The following is a 24,477-nucleotide window of genomic DNA, read 5'->3' as shown; positions in this document are numbered from 1 at the left end:
AGTCTTGCACGGCAGCTATTCTGAGTGGCGCCTCTGTTATTCCTGCTCCTCTGGCTCCAACTCATGCCTGAATAAAGACCTCTGCCTGGTTTTAATCAGCTCAAGCAGTTGGCTTTGAGGAACAAGTAGATTCAACAGGAGAAAGGAACCATTTGCTGTTGTAACAGGTTTGTCCTCACAGGCCAAGCCTGACTGCCCTTGGAGGGTCGTGGAGGTTACAGAGCTGAGCTCTGTGCTTGTGAGCTGGTCACAAGGCAAGAGAAGAGCACCAGGCRGCTTGCCAGCAAAGGCTAACAGACAGGAATGCCTCCTCAGGCCCTTGGTTTGTTATAAGCCTCTGAGGGGATCTGTAACCAGAGAACAACAGGCGCCAGGAGCCAGCAAACCTTGGCACCAGCAGTGAGATCTCCTGATCTGAGCTCTGTGCTGGGGTGAGAGAAGGGATGTGGTGGTTCAGCCCTCTAGAGACCGCAGTGAGGAGGCTTCCCAGAAATTGCCCAAGGCCCATCCATCTCTGTGGTTTGGAGGCTCTCGGCAGAGGACAGCTCAGGCGTCTCCTGTTTGGTGACTAGCTGTGGGGAGTGCAGTGTGCTCCTTGTTGGTGGAGGTCTGGAATGTGACAACCACACAGCCTGGCATCTCCTCCCTGGAGCTCTCCATCCTCCCCCAGGCTGAGGATCAAGCTTTCCAGCCCATCTCTGACCTGTGTGCTGTCTCTTCTGCCTCTGATGCTGAGGACAACTGTGAAGAAACCACCCTGGGTAACATCTCTTCAGACAAGGACTCCAATCCAGAGTGAAACCCTGAAACAAGCTATTGTGCAGCTGTTTCAGCTAAACAATGGAGGACTTAGCAGCCAGCTGGAAAAACCTGTTATGTAGGGCCTGAGCTGGTCCCACTGCATGTAGCCTTTTGGAGTTGACAGTCTCAGGCTCATTTTCCAAGGAGGACAATGTTCTCTGCAGCCTGCCTGTGTTTATCATTACAGAAGTGTCACCCAGGGGTAAAACTCTGCCCTGCCAAGGTTGGTCACTCCTTTACTGGGGATGTCACTTTGATTCCACACTAACCTTATGCAAAATGAATTCACTGAACTATTCCTGACTGCTCTCCCTTTTGCTGGTAGAAAAAGTGGCATCCTGGATTTTTCCAGGTTCTTGCTGGATTGGTTGGTTTGTTTTACTGCAAAAAAMCTGAACTGAAGAATCCAGCAGCAAGTTTTAAAATCATCTACATTTATAAGAGTTTGGGGAGGATCTTCTTGTAGGTTATGAGCATGAACCTGAGTGGCTGCAAACATACACTTCAGTCAAAACCTACTTGAGCACTGCTGTGCAAGGGAAAAACATCACACTACAGGAGCTCCTTTTTGGCTCCAGCGTGGTTCTGTAGATTGGACATTAAAGAGCTCTTAGAAATTGGCAGATAAATTGTCCTAGGAAGGCCGTAGGCACCAGCCCTGCTCCCGTCCCTGCGTGGTGAGCACTGCCCCAGCAGGCACGCTCGGGGGCTTTCCCAGTCCCCTCGCTCCAGTTCCCAGGCTCTGCTGGCCGCATACGGGCTGTTTCTCCTGTGCGCTGGGAGATGCATGTTTGTATTTGTTTCTGTGGAGGGATGAGGGACACTTTTATTGACAACAGATCAGTAAACAGTTGTTACTAGGTCTAAGTGTTGGGAAATGTGTCCCTCTGTTTTATGCAGGACCAGATGAATAGTGATGAGTTGTATTTAATTATATTTAGTTATTTCAATTCTGCAATGTCCAGCCGAACTGCTCTGTGAGGACCTGTTAATTTATGCCCCACATCTGAACAAATAGGTGAGTGTCATTCCCATACATGAGATACAGAGACAGATTCATCAGTGTTKTATAAGGATGGAGGGTCGGGAAGGGGTATGAAAATGTTGGATTCTTTTTCCAGGAGATACGTTGTCTAACAGGGAGAAAAATGGACTCTGCTGTGAATAGGAGATTGCGTGCAGGACTTTAGTTTCCAGGTATTGTTAAGATGTGTATTTGAGAGCTGGGAACCCTGTGGCTAGCAGTGATTTGGAAAGACTTGAAAACAGGGAAATGGAAGTGCTCTAAAAAGACTAATGTTAGACCTGTGATAATAGCATAACAAGAGAGGATACCATGTTGGAGAATTCAGAAAGACCCCGAAGGAAYAGAGGTGAGCTAGCCAGATCTATGGCCAGATGGCTATAGAGTGAGTGTCCCTGGTCTGTCTTCTGTAAGAACATAGCTGGAATTCCTTCAGCTTGGGAATAGCCCCTCTGGAGTACTAAATAACTCAGTGTGGAGTCATCCTAGACCCCTCAGTGAGGACTGGTTTGCCCAGGATGCATCAGTGTTTTAAAGACAAATGAGCTATTAGGATGCCAAAGGACAGTTGGAGAATAAGGGGCGAAATCAGTTGGGAGTCACGGGCTGGTCATCTGCTTGCTTCAGCATTGGAGGGAAATAAGAAAGTATGACTAGAATAACCAAAAACGTGGAAGAAATTGCCTTTGAAGAGAGATGAAAGGGAATGGGACTGTGATAAGGCTGAGTAAGAGGTGATTTCACAGCCGTGTATCGAACAAGGAGTGGACTAAACCGAGTTGAGCAAGARCTGCTGTTCTTCCTGAGCCCCAGTTTCTCTCTCCATGAAATGAGCAAGAGGGGAAGCAGATCCTGTAAAAATATTATTATTATTATATATTGTGCTCTTAATTTGTGTTTCATTGTGAAACTCATTGTCCCAGGAAATAATTTAATTTTAACTGTTTGGAAAGTGACTTGACACATATAATTATCAGGAGTTAGATCACCTATGACAGCAGCTTCTCAGGAAAGGGAATTAAACTTTGTAATTCAGAGCTTAAATTAATCCCTGACTTCTGAAGACTCGATGAACCAGGTTGTGTATGGGGCCAGGGAGCCTCAGTCCATCGCTAACTACCACAGGGGCTTGTACCACTTTGAAACCACGGTCACCCCGCATCCGATATGGCCGGGCAGGCTCCCTGCTCCTGTTGAAGATGCTTTGCAACAGAGCTCAGAGGAGACAAGAATTAATGCTTCCCGCTCCCTTCCACCAGCGAATGCACACCCAAACCTTCCCAGAGGGTAGTGCTGTGTGGTGCTGTTCCCTACGCCTTTCTGTCCTGACTCTCCTTGTGGGATGGCTCTACTCCTGCTAATGTGCCTGGAGCATCCTGCAGCCTCCTCTCTCTACCCCCTGCCACGGCTGCCTTCCTACCCAGATGCTGCTTCTCTCCTGCTAATAGGGGAGCACTTCTTGTTCAATTTTGGCTGAATTGGCTGCACTGTCAACAGAAATGTGTTGTGCTAGACAGATGCGTTCTGTTGCTCTGTAAATATTTGTAACAAGAACGTATCTCCTCAGAGAGGATTGCACAGCTCAGTCATGGTTGCATAAACACAGGGTGAAGCAGATTTCTGAGCACACGTCATGGACATGCGGACATAGCCTGCAAGTCAGGAGACTAATTGAAGTCTGGGGCCCAGGCAGGTTCCTAAGGAGTCTTGCTGGTGGAACATTTGGATGGGGAAGAAATCTTAGAACAGCTAGTCCAAGCATCACTGCTTGTGGAGTAGCTTAGAGAGGCCTCTCTACTTCTTTGCTCCATCATTCAGGCCAAATTCTGGTCTTGACAGAGTCAGGGGAATTGCTCTGGGGGGTAATATGGTCCTACGTTTCCTTCCCTTTCCTCGCTGTGGGTTTGGAAAATATACACTGACTGTATTTAACTTCCAAGTGCAATGCACACGGCACTGCACAGGGCATCTGATCCCTGTTCTGAAATCCTGATGTCCAGGCATGAGCCTTGTGATTTCATTCCCTTCTCTTTGTCTCCCACTCTCTCTTGGGACATGACTCCAGCCTGGATCATGCTCTTTGGTCCCACCACTGTGAGCAAGAAGGCAGCTGAGAGGACAGAGCAATAAAAAAACTTCCAGGCAATAGTACTGTAAATAACGAAACTGAATTGCTCCCTCCTTTGCATGCTAATTAAGGTGAGGATGTATTTAGCATTGAATATGAGAGGGTGTTTATTAATAATGTCAGAGTTGCTACATGGACCACCCTTTTCCTGGCTGCCCAGATGTAATCAATGTAGTTGGTGCTGCTGGAGCAAGTCCAAAAGACACACTGGGTGTCTCCTGGCAAAGGGAAGAAAAAGGGAAAGTTTCAAAATGCATTTCGATCATAACTCTGGGTTCACAAGTGACTTCATCCAAACTGTAGGAAACCTCAAACCACTGAGAAGCTCTGACTTCTGAGTCAAGCCTCGTTAGTACGAGGGCCCTGTTTGTTGCTCTTGGTTAAAGAAGCAGCAGGGCCAGAGCAAGGATTGAAAGTGGTGGTGAGGGCCTGGTAGTTTGGCATCTGCTGGTAAAGCTGCCCTTGAACAGAGCCTGGGGGAGTGCTAGACCTTAGTTCAGTGGGAGAACAGACCATCCAGCTAAGGTGATACAAAAGCAGCCCATTTACGAAGAGTAACCCAACCAGTCTGCTTTCCTCTTTGACAGGGTAACTGGGCACATGGACAGGAGGAAAGAAAAGTGGAGGAGGAACAGGTACAATTTTAATTTTGACTTGAGCGTTTCACGCTGTCTGTCACGCAATTCTTAGTGAGCAACCTGGGAAGACACTGTAGATGAAAGTTGATGAGCTGGGAGTGCAGATGTCCTTGGGTGGTTTGTGTTGGCTCACTTCAAAGGAGGACTGCCCAGCTAGTGTCCCTTGTCTCCTGCTGGTACCTTGCTGTGAGAGTGGAGAGCATTTAGCGGAGATCAGTATGATAAGAAGTTTAGAAAACATGACCTATGAGGAAGGGTGGGAGGAATTGGTGCTGTTTAGTCTAGGGGTGATTGAGGGTAGACATAGGGCTCAAGATTTTAAAAATAAGCTCTGTGTTTTGGAAATCTTTATGGTGGGTGAAGTCCTACAGCAGGCCATGAAGGAAGGCTCCCCTTAGAGTTGCTCTGTCCAGGATGGGGTTGCTGCGCGCAGTGAAGCACTGACCTTTCCATTTCCTCTTGTGCTGGGTTTCCATGATGCTTAAAAATGTCTTTCTATTGAAAAAGGGGACTTACAATGATTTAAAATGGGCAAGCTCTGAAGCCTGCTGTTCTTCCTGGACTTCAGGGCTGGGTTAATGGCCCAGGAACTGGGAGGTACCCACCTGCCAAAAAAAGTCCCTGTTCTTAAGGTGGACACCTCTTACCGCTTCTGAGGGCAAGCAGAGACCTGAGGATCAGCACAGCAGCAAATCGCAGTCCTTGGTCAGGCACTGAAGAAGGGAAAGGCTGTCTGGATTTGTTTTCTCCTTTCCTCTTTGGAGCTGCTAATTGCTCTTGAATGTCAAGTCTCCATAAGGCTGAAATCTGGGACTGCAGCTGCGTTCTCTCCCAGCCCTGTTAGCAAGCCAGTGGTCTTTATGCTATAAAACATTTTCCAATTCCCATTCCTTCACAGCACAGCATGTGGAGACAGGACCATGCAGTATCCTTTACCTTTGCTCTCCCTCAAGAGCATCCTACCAGGGCATCTGTAATTACTTTGTAGGTTTCCAGATGCTTGGAAATGCTTGGTTTCCCAATTTTGAAATTTTTGGCAGCAGGATTTGTTTCTCTTCCCTCCCAGCCTGGCTAGGAAACTCCCTGTTTTGGGGCAGTAACGTAAGTGGTTTTTGCCTGTTGTTTACAGCTGATGGGATCCAGTTCTTAGGAAGAGAAACACATCGGGAGTTGCTGCAATGTGACTAAGTGAGAGTGATGCTGGCTTCGCATGCCCCCGCAAGCCCTCTCCTTCCGTGTCTCCCACCTTCGTTCCATGGCAGGAGCGGCAGCTGTGGCTCTGCTTAAAGCCGGCTTTTAAACTAGCTGGGTCGCTAGGAGAAAGCAGGGAAGAGGAGAAGCAAATTTCCTCTGCCCTTCTCCTCCAGCTGGGTTGCATCCCCGAACACACAAGTGCAGTGTAGCCAAGGAATTCTTTCCTCTAAGAGAAAGCCCATGGATGAATCCGTGTGAGGCTCAGAATAAGAAGAAATAGTATGCCTCCCACATGCTCACAGCGTAATGGCCTCTCTTTCAGCAAGCATCTCCTTGCTGGCGCACCAAAGAGGGACGTAGTGACTCCCCTGCCAGCTATGTGATTATGGCAGTTGGGGGCAGCCCCTAAGTATGGTGGGGAGGGAAGGAGAGTAGTGCATCCTAGCTTGGCTGGGAGCAGGGCAGCAGCCTGGGGAGGCAGGAGGTACTAGTGGATGGAGCTGGAGGGAGGAGGCAGGAGAATGTGCCGCTGCCTCCCTCACTTGTTCCTGGGCCTGGTCCCTGACCTGGGGCTGGCTGAGGAGCGGCAGATTCCTCTGCTCCTGTTCTCTGCCTTAGACCTGGAGCCTCTGCAGCCCTGTGCCTTCCCCAGGTCTTCTCCTGCTCCAGACACCATACACCTGGTCTTCCTGGGTACGAAGGACTAATCAGGAGAGATTAATCATATATTCCTCATTTCTGAGGCCGCTCAGATAAATAGCTCCAGCCGGGAGAGTTGCAGGGAAAATGCTTTAAAATGCAACACAAACAAAATCTGTCTGAGTTTGCAGAGAGGCTGAACCAGCCTGTTTATTTCAGGAGATGCTAATGCCAATGCTTTTGTTGTTGAGTCACTTTGCAGGCTGTGACCTCCTCCTCTCCTACGTGCTGCAAAGAGCAGCAAAGAGCCCAGGAGTCTGGGGGATGGGGATTTGCACGTGGAGCAATGGGATTTCTTTCTCTCAACGGGGGGGAGGATCGTGCGTCATGGGTAGGGTTAAATCACCATCGTGTTGATGTGACCTTCTGTGCAGGCTTAAGAGTACATAGGTAGAGCACCTCTCTCTTTAATAAATAGCTGAACAGCTCATGCCTTTACTTGAAAACATAGCTGTGTTTGATGAGCCAGAGCAGCGCCCGTGGGCCGCCAGGTTTCCGAGGGCTGGGCGCAGTAAAGGGCAAGCGATCACTGGAGCAGGGCATGTCTGCAGGCAGGTAACAAGGGCACCAGCACTCACAGCAGCATCAGAACAGGCCAGGAATGCGCTAAGCACCGCCTGAAGCCGTGGGCTGAGCTGCAGGCTTGGGGCAAGTAAAATCCCAGCTGTGTTCAGGAAAGGGCTCTGCATCTTCTCCACTAACAAGATGGAGCACATTGGAGAAGTGCCGCCCGCCTGCCTGTCTCCTCCAGGCTGGAACAGTCCCTCAGGCTCTTTACTGGCTGGGATGTGAGATGTAATTGCTCATTTGGGAAAATTTTTGGGAATCAGAGCTGTAATTGCCCAAGACATCCGCTGCCCTTTGAGATCAGGTTGGAGCCCAGGTCACACCACCCTGGCGTACGTGTCCATACCCCATTGCCAAGGATTTATGGCCCAACCAGCCCTATCATGTAGGTCCTGCTGCCACTAGGAAATTCCCCCTGCATAGTAATAGTGAAAAAAAATACTGCTCTGGCTGTTATGATACTGTAGTATAAGTCAGCTGGTTGAATAAATGACTCCCCATGTGGGAGTGGAGAGTGATTTTTATTCCAGAATTCTTCCAAATAATCCTTTCAAAGCAGGTTCATTATTAAGGGCTTCTATTTTTAAGTACTTTTCTCACGCATCTCCCATGAATTTTTCATTCCTTCTGCCTGCCAATGTTCAGTTCCTCCGTCAGCAAAACCCTTCATCCTCTCCCCAAAATTCTTGGGGTCATTCTAACCTGATGACTAAATCTTCAACCCTCTCAAAGCCTGACTGTGATTCTTATTAGTCACTTATACATAGTTTAAAGACATACTGCTCTTAGGACCCAGTCTTGTTCAAGTAAATGGCTCTGTCCTAGCAGAATATGATCCTTGTAGGAGGATCAAATTGTTAAAGTAACAGCCTACTTCCACATGAATTAATGGGATGGTTCAACATGTTCCTGGGAGCCAGCATTACCCTATGTCAAGGAAGCCAGGAGAGTGAAACTCTGCAGTGGAAATGTGTCTGACAGCACACAAGGCCCCTAAATTTGAGAAATCAAGTGGGATTTGTGATCCCAGGAGTGTTGCATCTGCCTTCTGCTCCTTGTCCCTATCCACCTAGGTGCTGTGTTGATAGACACCAGCCCTCCCCTCTGGGGTTCAGCTCTGCATCACAGTGAAGGGGGCTGAAATACGTGAATATATGGAAGAAACAATTTCCTTTGCCCACTGCAGGTTTTTGTACACGATGGAGCCCAAACATCACACACAACACACATGTCTGGGTCTGGTCCAAGGGCTTATGTCTAAAAAAACTCTGTCTCTTGATCACTCCATTTGATTTAAATTTGTGCCGGTTGCTGGTGCAAATTGTCCAGGGATTCCTGTCAAAACTTGAATAAGGCTGAGGAGGACAAAGTCTGTCAGTGTGTTTCCGGCTAGCAGGAGAAGTCCTGGCTTGTCTGCAGGTGGTACCAAGCTTGCACGTATTCCTGCTGCTCAGTGAGGCATGCAGGCTGCTTTGGGAGAAGAAGACAGCAGAAGAAGGGAGAAAGGACTCTGTATTGAAGAGCCTCTGGGCTGGATCCTCAGCTGGCAAAAACTGGAGTGGCTCCGGAGAGGGCATGATGTGTTGGTGAAGGGTCCAACTGCCTGCCTTGGCTCTAGGCTCCCAGGAGAGCCAAATAAGGGGCTACTGAGTGGGACTTGGAGGCAGTCTGGTGGGGATGCAGGGCTGGGGTCCAGGGTGAATGCCCCAGCCCCTACTGCAGTATTTGAATCCATGTGGCTGTGAAGCTGCTGTGTCTCCTGGTACCTCCTTCTCACTCCCCCAGGGAAGCAGCCCATTGGAGGCATTCGCTGCCTCCTTGCTGAGCATGACATTGGGCTCTGCTGAGACTTGTTCTGCAGCCTCTCTGACTCCAGGGTGACCAGCTGCGAGTATCTCGCCCTTGAAATTCTGCATTTGGGGGTTTCAAAGGCTCTCTGCACATTTGGGACCTTGTGGGTCTGAGCCAGCGCATCACAGTGAGAGGAACAGAATCTAAGGGTTTGCAGTGTTACCCCGTATGCCCCATGCAGAGCAACAATGGCAAATGTAAAGAATTTGCAGATCTCTGTGCCTGGAGAAAGATTGTGTGCTTGAAGAGTTCTTCTGGCTCTTAGCCCTGCCCTGCAGCAAAGGGTTGTGGAGACTGGCAAGTTCACATGGAAGGAAGGAAGGAAGTCTGGGCTGGACGGGTACAGGAGAAGGTCTCCCTTTGGCTGAGGTGGCCAGAGCACGCAGCTCACATGTGAGGCTGACCATGGCACACAACAGTAAATGGCAGGAACAAAACCTCTTGCACAGCACTGATCTCAGGAGAAAACGAGGCAGCCTCAAATTCGCACCAGCACCCCAGACTAAAAGGCTCTCAAGCCTCCCCAGGCAGAGGGACTCCACCAGAGTCCCATTCCTCGGGACAGACCTGTCCTTGTGCGACAGAGTCGCACAGGACCTGAGTGCTGGTCCGGGGCTACATGTGATGTTTCCATTTGATTACTCTGGTCCCTCTTGGGATGGACGTGATTGATAATTTTTGCCCAATAGGCAGTTAAAAAAACCCTAAGGAACAAAAGCAGTCCTAGAAGTACCAACACTCTGACAGGTTGTTTTGCAAAGGGCAAACCATCCTACTCCGTAAGTTGTTTGGTTGAGAGATTTTCTGTGGCTTGAAACAACTTGTTTTTCCAAAGCATCAGTTAATAAAAAAGCGGCTCAAATCCTCAAAATGTTCATTTTCCACTCAACCTCTAAAATTTTTCATATGCCTGAAATAAGCCTCTTTTTTTCTGTGTAAAGGAACCAAACCCCAAATCCAGCCCTTCGGTGTTAATAAATTTGGAGAGCTCGTATCTGCTCCTGCACTGCGGGCGTGCAGGGGGTTTGGTACTGCCAGCAGTCAGGCCAGGCCTGGGGAAGAAGGAGTTAAACCTTTGCATTCAAGGAGCAGCCTAGCTGCCATCTTCTGTGCGGAGACTTAGATCTTGCTTTCTTCACAAGTGTTCAATAGCTGGAAGAAGCCAGCTCCAAATTCAAATGCCACTTTCTAGACTGAGGATAAAGTTGTACCGGACTCGCTGATTCACCCCTTTCTTGGACAAAAGCAGCACAGTCCGTGTTTGGAGATGGACAGGTTGGTTTTTATTTCTGCGTGTGGGTTTGGGCTTTGCAGTTTGCTACCTGCCCGGCCGCGTTTCGAGGCAGGTCAGTGTGGGGGCTCTGCTTGCGGACGGGAGGTGCCCGAAGCAGCCTGGCAGAAGGGCTCTGCCCCCCCTTACTCAGCAGGTGGCTGCGGAGGGAAGGGCAGCGCTGGGCGGCACTGGGGGGCACTGGGAGGGCTGGCGCAGAGGTGGGGGCTGCAGGAGCTGGGGACAGAAGGAGCAGAGAAACCCAGGGCTGGATGCGGCTTAGGTAGGTGCTTACCTTCCGCCTAACTCCTCCTCCTTCCAATCGCTGCACAATTAATCAACTCATTAGCTGGGGGGCAAGCAGTGCCCTCGCTGCTGATGGGCGACTGATGATGCTGATGATGCTCTTTGCAGCTCCATCCTGCTGGGTGCAAACAGAAGGGGAGCTGGGGCACCGGGGTATCGTGGTGGTGGGGTTTTTTTAGGGAGGGCAGGAGGTTGAGCTGTGGATGGGCTGCTGCTTTCTGGGCCCACAAGCAAGGGGGTTGTGGAGTTCGTTGCAGCAGACAGTGAGAAACAGAAGCAGTCTGCAGCAAGGATCGGTGCGAGCACGGTGCTCTCGGTTCCTCGATTTGTTTTTTGCTCGCTGGGAGCTCTGCCACATCATCTGCTGTCCGGCCTGAAGGGGAGTACTGGGGCCGTGGCTTTCCAAGAGAAAACAGTCGTAGCTTCTGCTGTGTTTAAACATTGCTGTTCCTTCCCCCTCTCCCACAGAGCCCTCTCGTAGCTGAAGCAAGATCTCCGCTGGCTGTAATTGCTACAGACGCCAGAGCGTCTCCCCATCTTCCCCAAAATGATGGAAAACAAAGTGTTTATGTCATTTATGTTCTACAGCACGATCTTGATTTTAAAAATGTATGTTGTTGCCATCATTACAGGACAAGTAAGGCTCAGAAAGAAGGTAAGTTCCAGTTTCCTTTTCCTTCCTCTCCTTTTCTGGCTTTTTCCATGGGTTTATGTTTGGCTTTTTTGCAAGTCCTTTCTGAATTTAATCCTGTAAAGGCTGACAAAGTTTACTGAAGCAAGTTGAGTTTTATTCGGCTTAAGTTGAAAGCAAAACTTGTTTTATAGCTGCAGCAGATAAATACCTCGCTTTTCTTTGGCTCTTTTTGTTTGTTTCTACCATCTGTAGCTTGATGTTTATCGTTTCTGAATCCTAATCTAAATAGTAATTTCAGATCTAAAATGTCATGCAGGTGAGCTGCTTCTGGAAACAGACTGTGTTTAAAGTTAATTTGCTGTGTCTGGAAGAAAAGGAGAAAAGTGAAAAAGGTTTAAGAACAAATCATTGAATTGTGAGAAAGAATTCCTGTAGCGTAGCAAAAAGCTTTTGTGCTTTCAGAGACTGAATCCCTGCCTGAATGCTCCAGGAGAACAGAATGTTGTGGGAAATAAAAACAATAGCTGGAGGAAATAATTCTTGGACATGGGGGGGAATACAGTGAGGGTTGGGAACTCTGGCTGCAGTCAGTGTGCTGGGTTAATCGGACATCTTATCACCCACAACCCAAACTGAACTCGTAGCAAAACTCAGCTGTCTGCAAAAACTGCTTAAAAGTATTCAAGGAGTTTCCAGCTGTATCAGTGGAGTGGGAGGGAGATATTTGTGCTCTTGGACATAATGCAAAGATGGATACTTTTGTGCTGTAGCATCATCRCTGACTGATTTGGCTTTTTCCCTTGGGTTTCTGAATGATGCCCAGTCCTGGGACAGTCTGGGCTTGTAGTGTGATTAAAGAAAGTGCTAGGGTCTTTTCCAGGCTGCAAAGGCAACCTGTTGCGTGTAGCCAGGTCCCTGTGGAACAGCTTCTCAACATAGGTGGGGAGCTTGTATAAATCAGTTTTATTTGTGAGTTTATTGGTTTTGGATCCAATTCCCCCAGGGCTTGTTTCCCTCACTAACTATTGCTGCCAAAAATCCAGCCAGGGAATTTTCTGTCTCAGTTGGGCGAGCTAATCTGTCACTTCTGATGGTCTTTAGGATGCTGCATTCAGCATCTGCAAGCTCTGTGCTCTGTTCCAGAAGTGATCTCATATGGTGGTTGGCAAAGTCTCCTTTAAGGGGGTTGTGCAGAGAGAACTGGACTGGGATCAGGCCTGCAAAGGAACCCCAAGAGCTCCCTTGAAGTCCCCGGTTTGGGGTCTGCTCTGTGAGCGGAGATGGATTTTTCAGAAGATAAGGAAAACACATTGGGACATGCTGGGTCTAACCCCCAAGAACTTGCATTTTGCCTCTGACATATTATGTAATTGCACTTGTGTTTGTGAAGGATGGTGAGAAGTAGTGGCTGAAATGTCTCCTTAGGCAGGGAGAAATTCCCAATGGTCTTAAAACATGAGGGCAAAACTTCAGCCTGTAAAGTTCCTGAAAACATAAACTATCAGAAGAGGGAGTAGGATGGATTAGAGTGGAAACTCACAGCTCTGGCTGCTGTTAGGGCCTCCTGCAATAAATATAATGGATGATACTATCCTGACATCTCCTTAACATTCATGCAACATACAAATCCCTCAGCAGCTCTGAATGCTGCAGCCAACGAGGCCTGAGCTTACAAACTGTATGTGGAAACCAGACGGGAACCAGCCTAGATGGTTATTCCCCCAAGTATGCTGTGGCTGGGCCAGCTGGACTGTGCTTCTGGCCTGGGAAGGGGTCCGACCATCTCATAAGGCACCAAAGCGATCTCTGTTGTGCCATGGGGTGTACTGGAGGAGTTACACCTGCAAGGGGTGCGTTAACTCTGCCCCTCCCATCTGGATTAGTACTTCATGAATTGTTTTTTAACTCTGCCGTTTTAAAGTTGCATGTAAAATTACCCAAATCAAGCTCCTGTGTCCTGCGTTGGAAACGTGTCCCCTCACAGCCCTCCCATGGCAACTCTGTCTTCCAGGCGTTTGCTAACCCAGAGGATGCACTGCGGAACGGAGGCCTGCAGTACTACCGCGAGGACCCTGACGTGGAGCGATGCCGCAGGTGAGTGGCGGTGCTGGAATTCCTCCTGTGCTGTGATGCAGTCCCTCAAAGCTGCTGGCAAAGAAGCAGTGAGAAGCTAAAAGGCTCATTAGTTAACTAATTACCTAGATGGGTTGAATGGCTGGAGCTCCAAGGCAGGACCCCATACACTGGGGCAGCTTAATGTTTAATGGGAGCATGGTGTGCGCTGAAGCAAAGAAACATGGAAGGATCCAGGTTTAGAGTCCGATGGCCAACCCTGACATGATTCAACTGTTCCTAGACACTGAGGCTCCCGCAGTCCCCTGGGGGCTTTGTCCTGTACCCACACCCCACGGCTCCTTGTGCCCTGCTCTGACAGGACCCCAGATCTCCCCAGCTTCTTGCACAGCTTGGACAGCACAACCGGGTTGTGACTGGGAACTGTGTGACTGGTCCCAGTGCTGTTTGGAGACCTGGGAAGAGACCAGACATGGTGGCAGTAATGTCTGCCTCACTAATTAGGTTACTCCCTCTCTTCCCTTTCTTCAGTGGGGCTCACAGTTCCTCAGGGTTGAAAGCTTGAGGGTGTTTGAGCCCTGAGCTTGCATTGCTGCCCCCACCCCCAGAAGGAGGTGCCCCCGGTATTGGAGTGGGTCGCATGCGTGGGCTGGTTATGCACAGGAAATCAGGTGTGGAACAGTGCCCTGTTGGTACCAAGCCCTCAGCTGCCAGCTCTTGCTGTGGGTGGGCAACAACACTGCTCACATCTAGGTGTTTCCAAGATTTGGTTTAAAAACAGCAAGTACCACGTAATCCCTGGCCTTTTAGAGGGAGAAGGAAAGCAAATGAGCTGTTCTCTTGCTAGGAAAAATAAAATAATAATGTTATTAGTAATAATAACAATCCTCTTTTCATTAGTCAGAAAAGACAAACTTCCAGGCAAATAAATTCTTGGAGCTCCAGCAAAGTCCTGAGGAAGGCTGGGATTTGCCTTGGCTAGTTAAAATACTCAGGGTGGGTCTTTGCTAACTTGTACACAACCCTGGTGAAGACAAATCAAAAGCCAGGTCTTTCTCCCAAACAAGGGTGAAGTAGGGTTTTCCTTTCAGGCATTAACAGGAAGGACGGGGGCCACAACACAGCTGTCGGGAGCTGCTGGGTCTGCGCAGGGTAGAAACAGAGCTGTGCACAGCGAGCAGGCAGCCGCGATGTTTCCCCCTCACCTTTTAAGGAGGCCCCTGGCTATGTGTCAGCCCTGGAACGACAAGCTGCCTTTTCTTTCTTTTCTCCTCCCCTTTCTTCCATTTCTCCTTCCAGCCCTGTTGAACCTCTGCCGTGGCTCGGTTCTTAGGGGTTTGTATTTGGTTGTAGTGGAGTGAGTCGGTGGGGTGGCTGATAGCTGCCATCTCCCAGGATAGCTGAAATCAGAAGAAAACCATGTTCATGACCCTCATTTTGGTGAAGACTGGGGTGCAGGGGGGGTTTGTGGCGTTACCGCAAGATGCGACATGTTTCCTTGCCACGGTGCCTTTTGTGGGGGCAATGGGGGTCTGAAAGGCCTTGAGGTAGCTGTTCTGGCTACAAACAGCTGGTGCGTCTGTCTCATGGTCCAGCAGAGCTGGGGCTGGGAACAGCTAAGGTGAAACATTTACCCGCAGGTGCCCTGGCTCTGCTGACCTGGTGGTTAACCCAGGCCCTGGTGTGGGAATGGAGGCAGCGAGGTCTCTGCGCAGGGGTTACTGGAGCTCAGTGCACAGTTTGTTTCATGCAACGCGGTGATGGGAACCAGCTGCTGGGCCCAGAGCCTCCGCTCATGTCCTCAGGCATCACTATGTGCAGGAGAAGTCTGGGACCTGCTGGGTGACCTGGGCCTGCTGGGAAAGCCCTTCCCCGCGGCTCCTGGCACTGCTCTGTTGCCCTGGCCAGAGGTCAGTTGTGCTTGGGAAAAGAACCAGAGTGGTGGCGACAGAGTCAGCCAGAACCCTCCAAAAACGTGGGCACTTGGTGTTGAAAGTTTCTGACTGAGACACCTTTGGCAAACCTTGGTCTGATGAAATTGGTGGGTTCTGACTCAGCTGTTGCCAGGACAGATGCTTGGGCATCTCCTCCATGATGAAGTTGACTCCAGGGACAGGAGGGGGGCTTAGAATATAACCCCCTCTCCCTTTTTTAAAGTCAATTTTCAGCCAGGTCTGTTCCAGCCTGTATTTGCACTAATGAGCTGTGACTGAGCATCATAAAACTTCACAGCCACTTCTCTTAGCTTGCACAGAAGAATAGCAAAGGCATCTTGGCCTGTAAGCAGTAAAAAGTATCTTTATTTCAGGGAAGAAATTGCTTAAAATTTTCTCTGGGCTCTGTGAACCCTTAAACATCCTGTGGCACAAGAGTCAGGCAGCAAAGGCGATTCTGATCAGGGCTTCATCCACCCCTCTCAAACCTTCAGAGATAGCAAGAGAAAGATACAAAGCAGATCCTCGTAAGTGGATGCCGAGGGCAGGTCTGTGCGGGGCAGTGCAGTGCCGTGCCAGCTTCCCCACAGCACGAGGGGACATAGCTCCGAGGTGGCAGCAGCCAGGCAGGTTGGCTCAGGCCTTTCCAGGTGTGCCAGGGCAGCGGTGCCCGGAGGGGCTCTGAGGAGGCCATGGCAAATTGACTTAGCCGCTGCTGCTGCGTGAGGTGGCTTCCTGCAGAAATCGACTCAAGCTGCTCCTTGCGTTCAGCTCCTGCTGGGCAGTGGTTTGGGGCTGGAGATGGTCTCTGCTGCAACTTGGAAGAGGGTGAGTGACAGGGGTGACAAGGGACTGTTCGGATGCTCCCAGGGCATGCAGCAGTGACCACATCAAACAGGGAGGAGCTTTGGATGCCTGCAGTGAAGCAACCGAGCCTTGTGCCTGTGTCACTCTCCAGGTTGGCCCTGTTTGTGCTGCCAGATCCACCCCCAGCGACCACAGCACAACGTTAGAGACCTCCAGTCAAGCCAAGGGGACAGGGCTCTTTTCTGCAGGCTGGAAAGAACCTCCTGCATTGTAAGGAAACAAAAGAAGGAAAGACAAAGACACTGGGAGCATGAGGAAAGCCACACTGCTTTGGGGACCAGTTTTCACTGGGATGAAGTGGGTGGTGGGCCCCCAGAGTCTCCTACCTCTCCATCCACACACACGACAGGCTGGGGACTGCTGTTGTAAAGAGCTGCTTTGAAGAAACCCTACTGATTTTACCTTGGGAGAGGAAGGAGCACAACCTAAGCAGACATCATGATCTACTCCTCTTATTTTGGTAGCAGCGATGTGCACACATATGCGCTGCCAGGCAGTACCATCACTCTCAAATGAGCGCTCAGAGCACGGCTTTGGCCCCATGTGTGTAAACAGGTCATTGCACAACCCATTCCACAGCTTTCACTCTCATGTCACTATTGTGCAGTTAAGTGATGCTAGCGCAGCGCATTGGCACAGAGGGGCCTTTGGGCCACCTCTTACCAGTCTCCTTTGGAAACACCTGCAAAGGGGGGCAAAACTCCTATCCTGGGAGTTTCTCCTTTGGAGAAACTGCAGCCTGGAGGCTGCCTTATTGTTGTGTAACACGGACACATCTGGAGCCATGTCGTGCTGGCGGCTTGCCAGCCTTGAGCTTTTCACAGCTTTGCAGGGTCTTTGTTTTGCTTTGTTTATTTAAAAACTCTAACCCTTAAGCTGTCATCCATTATGGCAAAGGCGTCTCAGACACGCAGGGCAGCTTACCGCAAGCTTTATGAGCACAGCATCCCCTCAAGAAAGACACTGGGTGTGCAGTCTCACTGCTTGTGTGTGTAGGGGGAATCTAGCTCCTTTGGAGAGTGCTTCCATCCCATCCAGCGGAGGAGAGGGCTACCCGCGCTCCTTGGGCTGGGCATTTTGGCTAGAAAGGATGGGAGACAGCAGGGAGGCCTGGCGGGAAAGAACAAGCATGTCTCTCTTTTCAGGGCCCATCGCAACGACATGGAGAACATCTTTCCCTTCCTCTTCCTTGGAGCCGTCTACTCCTTGCTGGACCCTAGTCCCACAGTGGCCAGGATCCACTTCTTCATCTTCTGCGTGGGGCGCATTGTCCACACCGTGGCCTACCTTCTGCGGCTGAAAGCGCCCACCCGCTCTGTGGCCTACAGTGTGGCCCAGCTGCCCTGCTTTTCCATGGCTCTGCAGATCCTTGTTGCGGCGATCCCGTATTGGTAACGCTGAACAAAATTGGATGCCCAAACCTGAGTGGTGCTTTTTCAAGAGCAAGGGGCCCACTCATCCTGCTCTCTGCTGCTGCTTCAGCACAAAGATTTCCCCACCTGGGCCAGATGCTCTGTGTGTGCGTGTCTGCGCGTGCGTAGTAGGCTGCCGGTGAGGCAGCTTGCACTACAGGGATACACCGTGCAGTTCTTGATAAAATCCCAATGTCTGCATACTGCAGCTAGGCAGGGGAATCTACAGAGAGAAGGGGAAACTCTTCCTTTGGAGCAGGAAGGGGATGGTRGGGCAAATTTCTCTCAGTCTTGCTAGGAATGGGGAGGGTGAAAGCACATGTATGGGTCTCTAGAGAAAGAGGTTTAATCGAAAGAAAGAAGGCTCACTGAGTAATTGGCCCAGCCTCATTTGACAACTGGGAAGGGGAAGATGTGTCCTCTCCCCTTSGTTAATAATACCCCATGAATCAGGATGGAAGAGCCACAATGGTCCCAACTGCTCTGCAAAACTCTTGGTGCAGGGGTGAGTCAACAAACATGATAGTAACAGATGGAGGGTTATAAAACAAAACTACCTCCTCGTGCCTGGCTTTGGGGTCCTGATTTGACCTGCCTGGCAGTTTGGTTTTTAGGATGGTTTTGGTTTGCAGGGAAGAGGGGGGGTTTATTAGTCTTTCTATCCTTGTGAGAAGGTAAAAAGAGTCAGGGCAGGTRTCTGCCAGGAAGCGTAACATGGAAGTTTAAATCTCAGCGGTGGTGTTGTAAAGCCATAGAAGCATTCATTGCTTCCGGTTCATCCTCTTGTCTCATGCCAAGAAACGCAGCTTTGTTCCCGGAGGAGCCGGGGGAGTCTCACTGGAGGCAGGAACCTGCCCGTTACAGTGAAGCCACCCAGAGGACATGGCAGGGTTTTGGCAGGTCCCAGGAAGCAGCAGATGTGGTTCTGTTTGCCGTGGCTTGAGCTGTGATCATCAGTGGTCTGCAAATGAACTGTTCAAATGTACTTCTGCATGCAGCCCTGCTTGCAGACTGCCCACAAGGGAAAGAGGCTGCTCTGACCTTTTGGTCTCAGTCTCATTGTGGCAGGATGCAACCGTGTGATTTGCCTGAAGTAGCCAGCAGAAACTGCATAACCTATAGAGAGCTGTACCCACATACARAGCTGAAGGGACTCCTCCTGGAAAGATTGAGATGCTCACACAAAACAGAGGTTTTGCARTGTGCACACAGAGCTTACTCCCAARAGTGATATGTACATCCACATGCCTGTCATGCTTGAAAATGCTTCTGGGTAGGTGAGGCGAGAGATTTTTTCCTCTTCTGTTTGCAGCATTTCTCTGGCTGCAGAATGGCCTGTTGCTATTCAGGGAATGTGCCGTGACCGCTTTGGGAGTGTTTTCTTTCAGYTGTTTCCTGCTGTCCACTGCTGCCGAGCCGTGCGCAACATGGATTAGTGGGTGTTTGCAGAAAGCTCTGGAAACGAGCAGAGTGGCTTTGAATGTTCTCCCAAAGCTGTACCCCTGCAGGAGGAGGATACTGCTGCTCTGCAGTGTCGTGTGAAAGCAGCTGTGTTGGAGAACAGAGGTTGGGACCAGAATATTGCAGGATGACAAACCCTCATAAGTTCTTCTGCTGTGCAGCTGTCCTGAAGTGCTAAGAGCTGGTCTGGCAAACAGCAGCACGCAATGGAGCACCCTTTTGAGGGACAAGGCAGTAGGAAGCCTCTGTYGTTCAATGTCTCCTCCCTCTGAGGGCAAGTCAGAAGGTTTTACTAAAATCACAGAGGAAAACCAGAACAAGCAGGAAATAGATTCCCCTTCCACCTGTCCTAAGCACTAAAGCTCTGCCCTTAAGCCAGCTCTCCTCTGAGATGCTCTTATCAAGATCTCACTAAGCGCCCGTCTGCACAAACCAAGGGGTGAAATGACAGCTCACACTGATGCTCYTGAACACTTGTCCAGCTTGGGTAGCAGCTTCTGTGCAATAACTCCTGATCACAGGGTAGATGGGGCCTCAAAYTAAGCTCTTGAGTCATGTTTGGAGCTGAGTGCTCTGCTGTCCTCCATGGGAAGCTGGGTCCACCTTGCATTGAAGGTAAGGAGTGCTGCAGGCTCAGCAGTTTGCTTTTGGCCACTTCTCATTTACACTGTCTCAACTCAACAGATGTCTGGATAATACCCTTTTTAACAAGCCTTTTTTGCCTCACATGGTGAACAAGGTCTCAAACCCCTGTATATTTCTCTGCTGCTGCATATGCATCCTCGTGGCAGGAAGCAAATATTCTCAATAAAAACAAATTATTGTACTCTGATATATCCTTCCTTTGGGAGCAGCTGATGCAGCTGGGCAGCAGCTGGGGCCAGCCCCAGCCTCRGTGGGACAGCTGCAAAGTGCTTAGCTAAAACCTACTGCAGAGCCTAGAGAGCCCCAGGACTCCCAAAAGAGTCAGCACTTTCCTCTGGGCCCATCTGCCCTTCAGAGGAGCTCTTTTCCAGGTGTGCATGGCCTTACAGGTGTGCTGATCCTTTCAATTTAGCAGACCTGGGAACCRAGAATTGCAAAGCAGCCATGCTTGGCTTTGCTTTCCAGAGTAGCAGGTTGTCACAAAGTTTGGAGTTCACCTGACTCTCTCCTGTCCCAGTTCCCTAAAAGCAGGCTGCCAGCATGAGATGTTTTTCTCCGAGGGAGTGTTCTTCATGCCTTGCCCACGCTCAGCCAGGCATTTCTTCCCTGCAGAGCCAAGATGGTGCTTAAATCCTGGAGRGCTGGAGAGATTCAGGTAAGACATGGTTGCTCTCCTTCCTGCACTTGCAACTTGCAAAGGAGCCTCTCATATTTTCAAGGTCAGCAGTCCTGTCCTTTTCCTTGTAGAAACCTCATTTCCCTGGTTTCCCCCTATTTTYTTAAACCATTCGTGTTTGGGAGGTGCTGACCCATCTCTGTATGCATTAGCTGATTGAGATGGACAAAATGGCTCCACTTGGCAGATTTCTCTTTCCCTTAATGCTTTTTGCTTTCAAATAAGAAAGGAGGCAGCTTTATAAAATGGACTCTCTCCAGTACATGTTGCTGTGTTTAGAGGTGAAGCTGAGATTGAGACTTTGGGATGGAAAGGAAGAAGCTGGACTACAGAAAACTCCAGCCCACAGAGGTGCCAGTTCTTTCAGCCTCCTCAGAACTCCCTGTTCAGAGCCTGGGGCTRAAGCCCTGCTCAGGGAAGCTGAGATTACATGCAAAGCTCTGCTTTCTTCTTCTTTTTTTATTAAAAAAATAAACCCTGCTGTACTGGCTGCAGGGAAAAGCTTGGGAATGTGAACTCTCCCGGCTCCAAAAAAACAAACAGAAAAAGCCCACAAGGCAAACTTCAGAGAGGCCCAACCATTGCGCTTATTTTGAAATGTTGTGGAGGTTTGTGGGAGGCGGGATAGAGCCCGACCCTTAATTAGGCTGCCTGATCAGCCCCAAGCRTTATCAGGAGCTCTCCCAAGACAGAATCAGTTGGAGTCAGCTGGCTTTCCCCGTGGTACAGCTGGCAGTGGTGGTTGCGTTGTGTGCAGGTGGAAGTGATGAGCTAAAAGCATCCCCTGGAAAGCTGGGGCTGGCTTGGCAGGGGTGGCCAGAACACCTGATATCTAGAACCTGGTGAGAAGAGCAGAGATGGGTGATGGAGCTGGATAGCTTTCTTCCTCCCCCAAGGAGATTGGGCTTATTCACAAGTGCATGCCAAGCTCTTCTCCTCCAAAAAGAGCAGGATTCAAAGCAGCAAGGTGTTCCCTGTTTGCACCCCAAATCTCTTCCAGAGAGTGCCTTGACCCAGCAGTGTTTCCACGTGCTGTGCGTTGGGCCATGCATAGCAGCTGTTATTAGCCTTCCTTGTCCATCTGTTTTTGTGCATCTGTGTCTCAGTACACTGTATTTTCCAAATAATACACAGCCTGGCGGAGCACCCAAATTCCTGCTCCGGCCCTTGTGCRGGGGAAGGATGTGCCTGGCATCTCTCGCAGCTCTCTCAGAGCAGGGGCAGTGGTTGCATCTGCCAGTCTGCACGAGTTCTGGTGTGTGCGTTACATGTCCCAGTAATTTGGTTTTCAAACTAAAATGGTAATACTGCAAAACCCACTGGAGACCACAGAACTAGAAAGTATGAGTGTGACTGACACCGCCTGTACGTGCCTTCACTTCCACCCTCCCGAGCCAAAGGTCTCTGCAGTCGCTGGCTCCCCGCTGGCTTTTCCCCCTCCGAAACCCCCTTTCCCTCCCACTCACTTCCTGCCAGTTCAGCACCAGGATTCTTCCTACACCTCTCTTTTGGGCTTACCCCTGCCTATATGGCATACAGGGCTCCCCAGATCTRTCCTCTTCATCCAGGCCTTTTCCCTCATAGGATCTGGGACCAAGATCCCCTCTTGGGCATTTCCCCATGGCACACCACACAGCCTTCTCTGCTCTCCAAGTATCTCCCATTTCCTCTAGCMAACGTGAGGCTTTTCCATTTTGTACTGCAGGATTTTGCCATGCAAATCCATTTATTCCTCTTCAGGAATCAGTATTCCTGTGAAATGTAGGTAGGGCAAGAAGGACCAACTCTTTGAGTGTGGACATCCCAGAGGTTAGTCCCCTGRGCAAAAGAACAGTGTTTCCCTGCTTGTCTCCAGCCTTTACAAGGGTGAAGTTGGCACGTGGAAAACTTTGTCTGCTGGACTTTTCCCTACTTAGCTCTGGAGCTGGACTGTGAGATCYGCCCTGTTTGCGATGTGCCCCTCTGCCCGGCAGTGACGGAGGTGGCCTGGGGTTGAAGCACCACCAGCAGCTCCTCCCAGGGTGCGGGCTTGCTCGTGGGCTGAAACGCGGGCTGCGCCCTGCCATCCGTGTGYGCTCTCACGTCCCGTGGCGCTCAGGTCAGCGCCAAGCCCTGGCAGGCAGCGCCGGTCTGTGACTGAGCACGCAGCAGGGGTTTTCCTGGGGAAGGGAGGGCCGGACAGAGGAGCCCTGGCTCCTTGGGAYGGATGTGGAGCAGGATGACATGATGGTCTGTGCACACTGGTGCTGGGGGGTCTCCAGGCGTTTGTGGCTGGTGGGATTAGGCCTGAGCTGGGGGGATCTCCCAAGCTTTGCTAGTTGGAAAGGGGGAATGAGGGAAGGTGKTTTTTTTGTTTTTTTTTCCCCTAACCCTGCTGCTACCTGCATCTCTCCCCTTCCTTGGGAGGAAAAATAGGTAAAACAGAGTGAGAGTGTGTCTGAGCTCTGCACCCCCCGAGTCCCCAGCGATGCCTGCATCCCCATGAAGGGCTGCTGGAGGGACCGCAGCACCCCAGGTCTGCGAGACACCCTGCCGACATCCTGCTCCTGTACGTGATGTTGCAGCACCCTCGTGTGGCAGCGGGCCCGGCCGGGAGGGCCCACTGCATGGGGAGACCTGTCACCCTCCTCCTGCCCACAGCTGGCCTCTTCCATGGTGCTGAGGTGTCCTTCCCCCGTGATGACCCCATCACACCTGCATGCAATCAGCCTACGGGTTCAGGAGGGTTTGAGGTGGAAAGGTAGATGTTGAGGTCTGGTTCCTTGGGGAGCATGCTGAGGAAGAGGCACAGGGTGCTCGTGTTTGCCTCTGCTCCCAGCAGCCTCTGAGGAGCAGACAGACGTGATGCTTTCCCTTGTCCCCAGCCACGCTGCGTGTCTGCATGCACTAATTCCTACTTGGCTTTTAACACCCACTACAAAGTGAACCTTGCCTCCTCCCTCCTTCCCAAATTATCGCAGAGCACTATTCCGCCAGTGATAGCTGCTATCGAGCTGCTTCTTGTAGACTTCTCTTCTGACAGGTTGCTTCCTTTTGGGGTTTGAAGTGGCAATGAGCAAAATATTAATTGCAGGGTGGAGATGCTCATTACAAACGGAGCGTAGAGCTCGGGGTGACCATCACATCCCCCAGGACAGGAGGCAACCAGCTGCCGGCAGACAACATGTTCCTGTCATATGTGATATGTTTCTGTAGCATCTAAAAGTAGGTGGTGTCYGCAGGATTTGGGTCTATGGGCCTTCCCCTTGCCACCAGAGGGAGAAGGATTCAGCACAACAGTAGCGGGAAGGGAGGATGTTTTAACCGCTAGATGTCTGTATAATTCATTCTGGAGGAGAAAAAACGGGCTGGCATCCTTGTAGTTCCCTGCTAGCTGGAAAATGTGAGCTCTGTTTTGTCTTGCTGCCGTGGCAGCCAATGCTGATGACAATACAAAAATGTTTTCGTTTAAAATATTGCAGGGGCAAATTTCAACTTTTCATCAGTCCAAAAGCCACATGCAGATATCGGGCTGTGGGGTCAGAAACAAAGAAAGGGGGTGCTGGAAAGTCCCTCTGTCAGCTGAAATTTGCCATTTGGGAGTCAGCTGGTTGAAAAGTACATGTTGCAGGGAAGGAAACACAATTTGCAAACAATGTTCTTGCAACCCTCCCCCCAACCCCAACCAGAGCCATGGTGTGTGAATAGACACCAGCTCTCCTACAGAAAGTTTTTGGTCAGTTCTGGTGGTGGATGAGCCCATGAAAATCCACTTCATAGGAGGAAAAAATCCCTCTGTGCTGGAAAACCGGAGGAAGTAGCACAGTGCCCTTGAGCTCTTCTTCATTTGCAGCATCCTCRCCGCAAATCCCTCCCCTGTGGAGTGCAGACCCTGTTAGGTGAACTGCAGCTTTCTGTACCTGTCTGTCTTGGTTTGCAGAGCACTTAGAAGTAGTCTATCGAGTCAGGGGAGCCTGCAGCMCATGGGTTGAAACCCACTGATCTAGCTGGAGCTGAAGTTGAAGCTTGGACAGTTCAAGCAGGAAATAAGGGACATGTTTCCAGCAGTTCATGGTAATGAGTCACTGGAGCAATCTGCCCTGGGATCTGCAAACCCTTCACTTCTAAGGGACTTTTAATTCAGGGCTAGATGTCCTCCAGAGAGATGCTCTGCAATGGCCACATGCTGAGGACATGAGGCTGCTGCTTGGGTGACRTCCTCTGCCTGGGGTTAGGCAGGAGGCCAGGCAAGTGACCATCATGATCTAYATGTCATTTACTAAATGAGTAAATAAGTGGTTATGAAACATGAGCAACA

The 24,477-nt window shown here is 50.3% G+C and overlaps 1 protein-coding gene across 3 annotated transcripts in view; it reads left to right on the top strand.

Moving 5' to 3' along the window:
- Nucleotides 1–19,685, top strand: part of PTGES (prostaglandin E synthase) — a 31,484-nt gene extending 11,799 nt beyond the window's left edge. Inside the window, exons 3-5 of one of the 3 annotated variants that reach the window (XM_026062284.1) lie at nucleotides 4,541–4,588; nucleotides 10,947–11,133; nucleotides 13,124–13,206. In XM_026062284.1, the coding sequence (XP_025918069.1) occupies nucleotides 4,541–4,588; nucleotides 10,947–11,133; nucleotides 13,124–13,134 (246 nt within the window). In that variant the 3' untranslated portion in view covers nucleotides 13,135–13,206. Of the gene's footprint in view, nucleotides 1–4,540; nucleotides 4,589–10,946; nucleotides 11,134–13,123; nucleotides 13,207–17,131 lie in introns of those variants that run through there. The other 2 variants (XM_026062285.1, XR_003252925.1) reach the window with 2 other exon arrangements.
- Nucleotides 19,686–24,477: the final 4,792 nt, after the last annotated feature.

This window comes from Apteryx rowi, unplaced genomic scaffold (assembly GCF_003343035.1).
Source record: "Apteryx rowi isolate R43461 unplaced genomic scaffold, aptRow1 scaffold_19, whole genome shotgun sequence".
NCBI lineage: Eukaryota > Metazoa > Chordata > Aves > Apterygiformes > Apterygidae > Apteryx > Apteryx rowi.
Note: the sequence above shows the minus strand (reverse complement) of the source record. Positions and strands in the feature narration are given on the sequence as shown.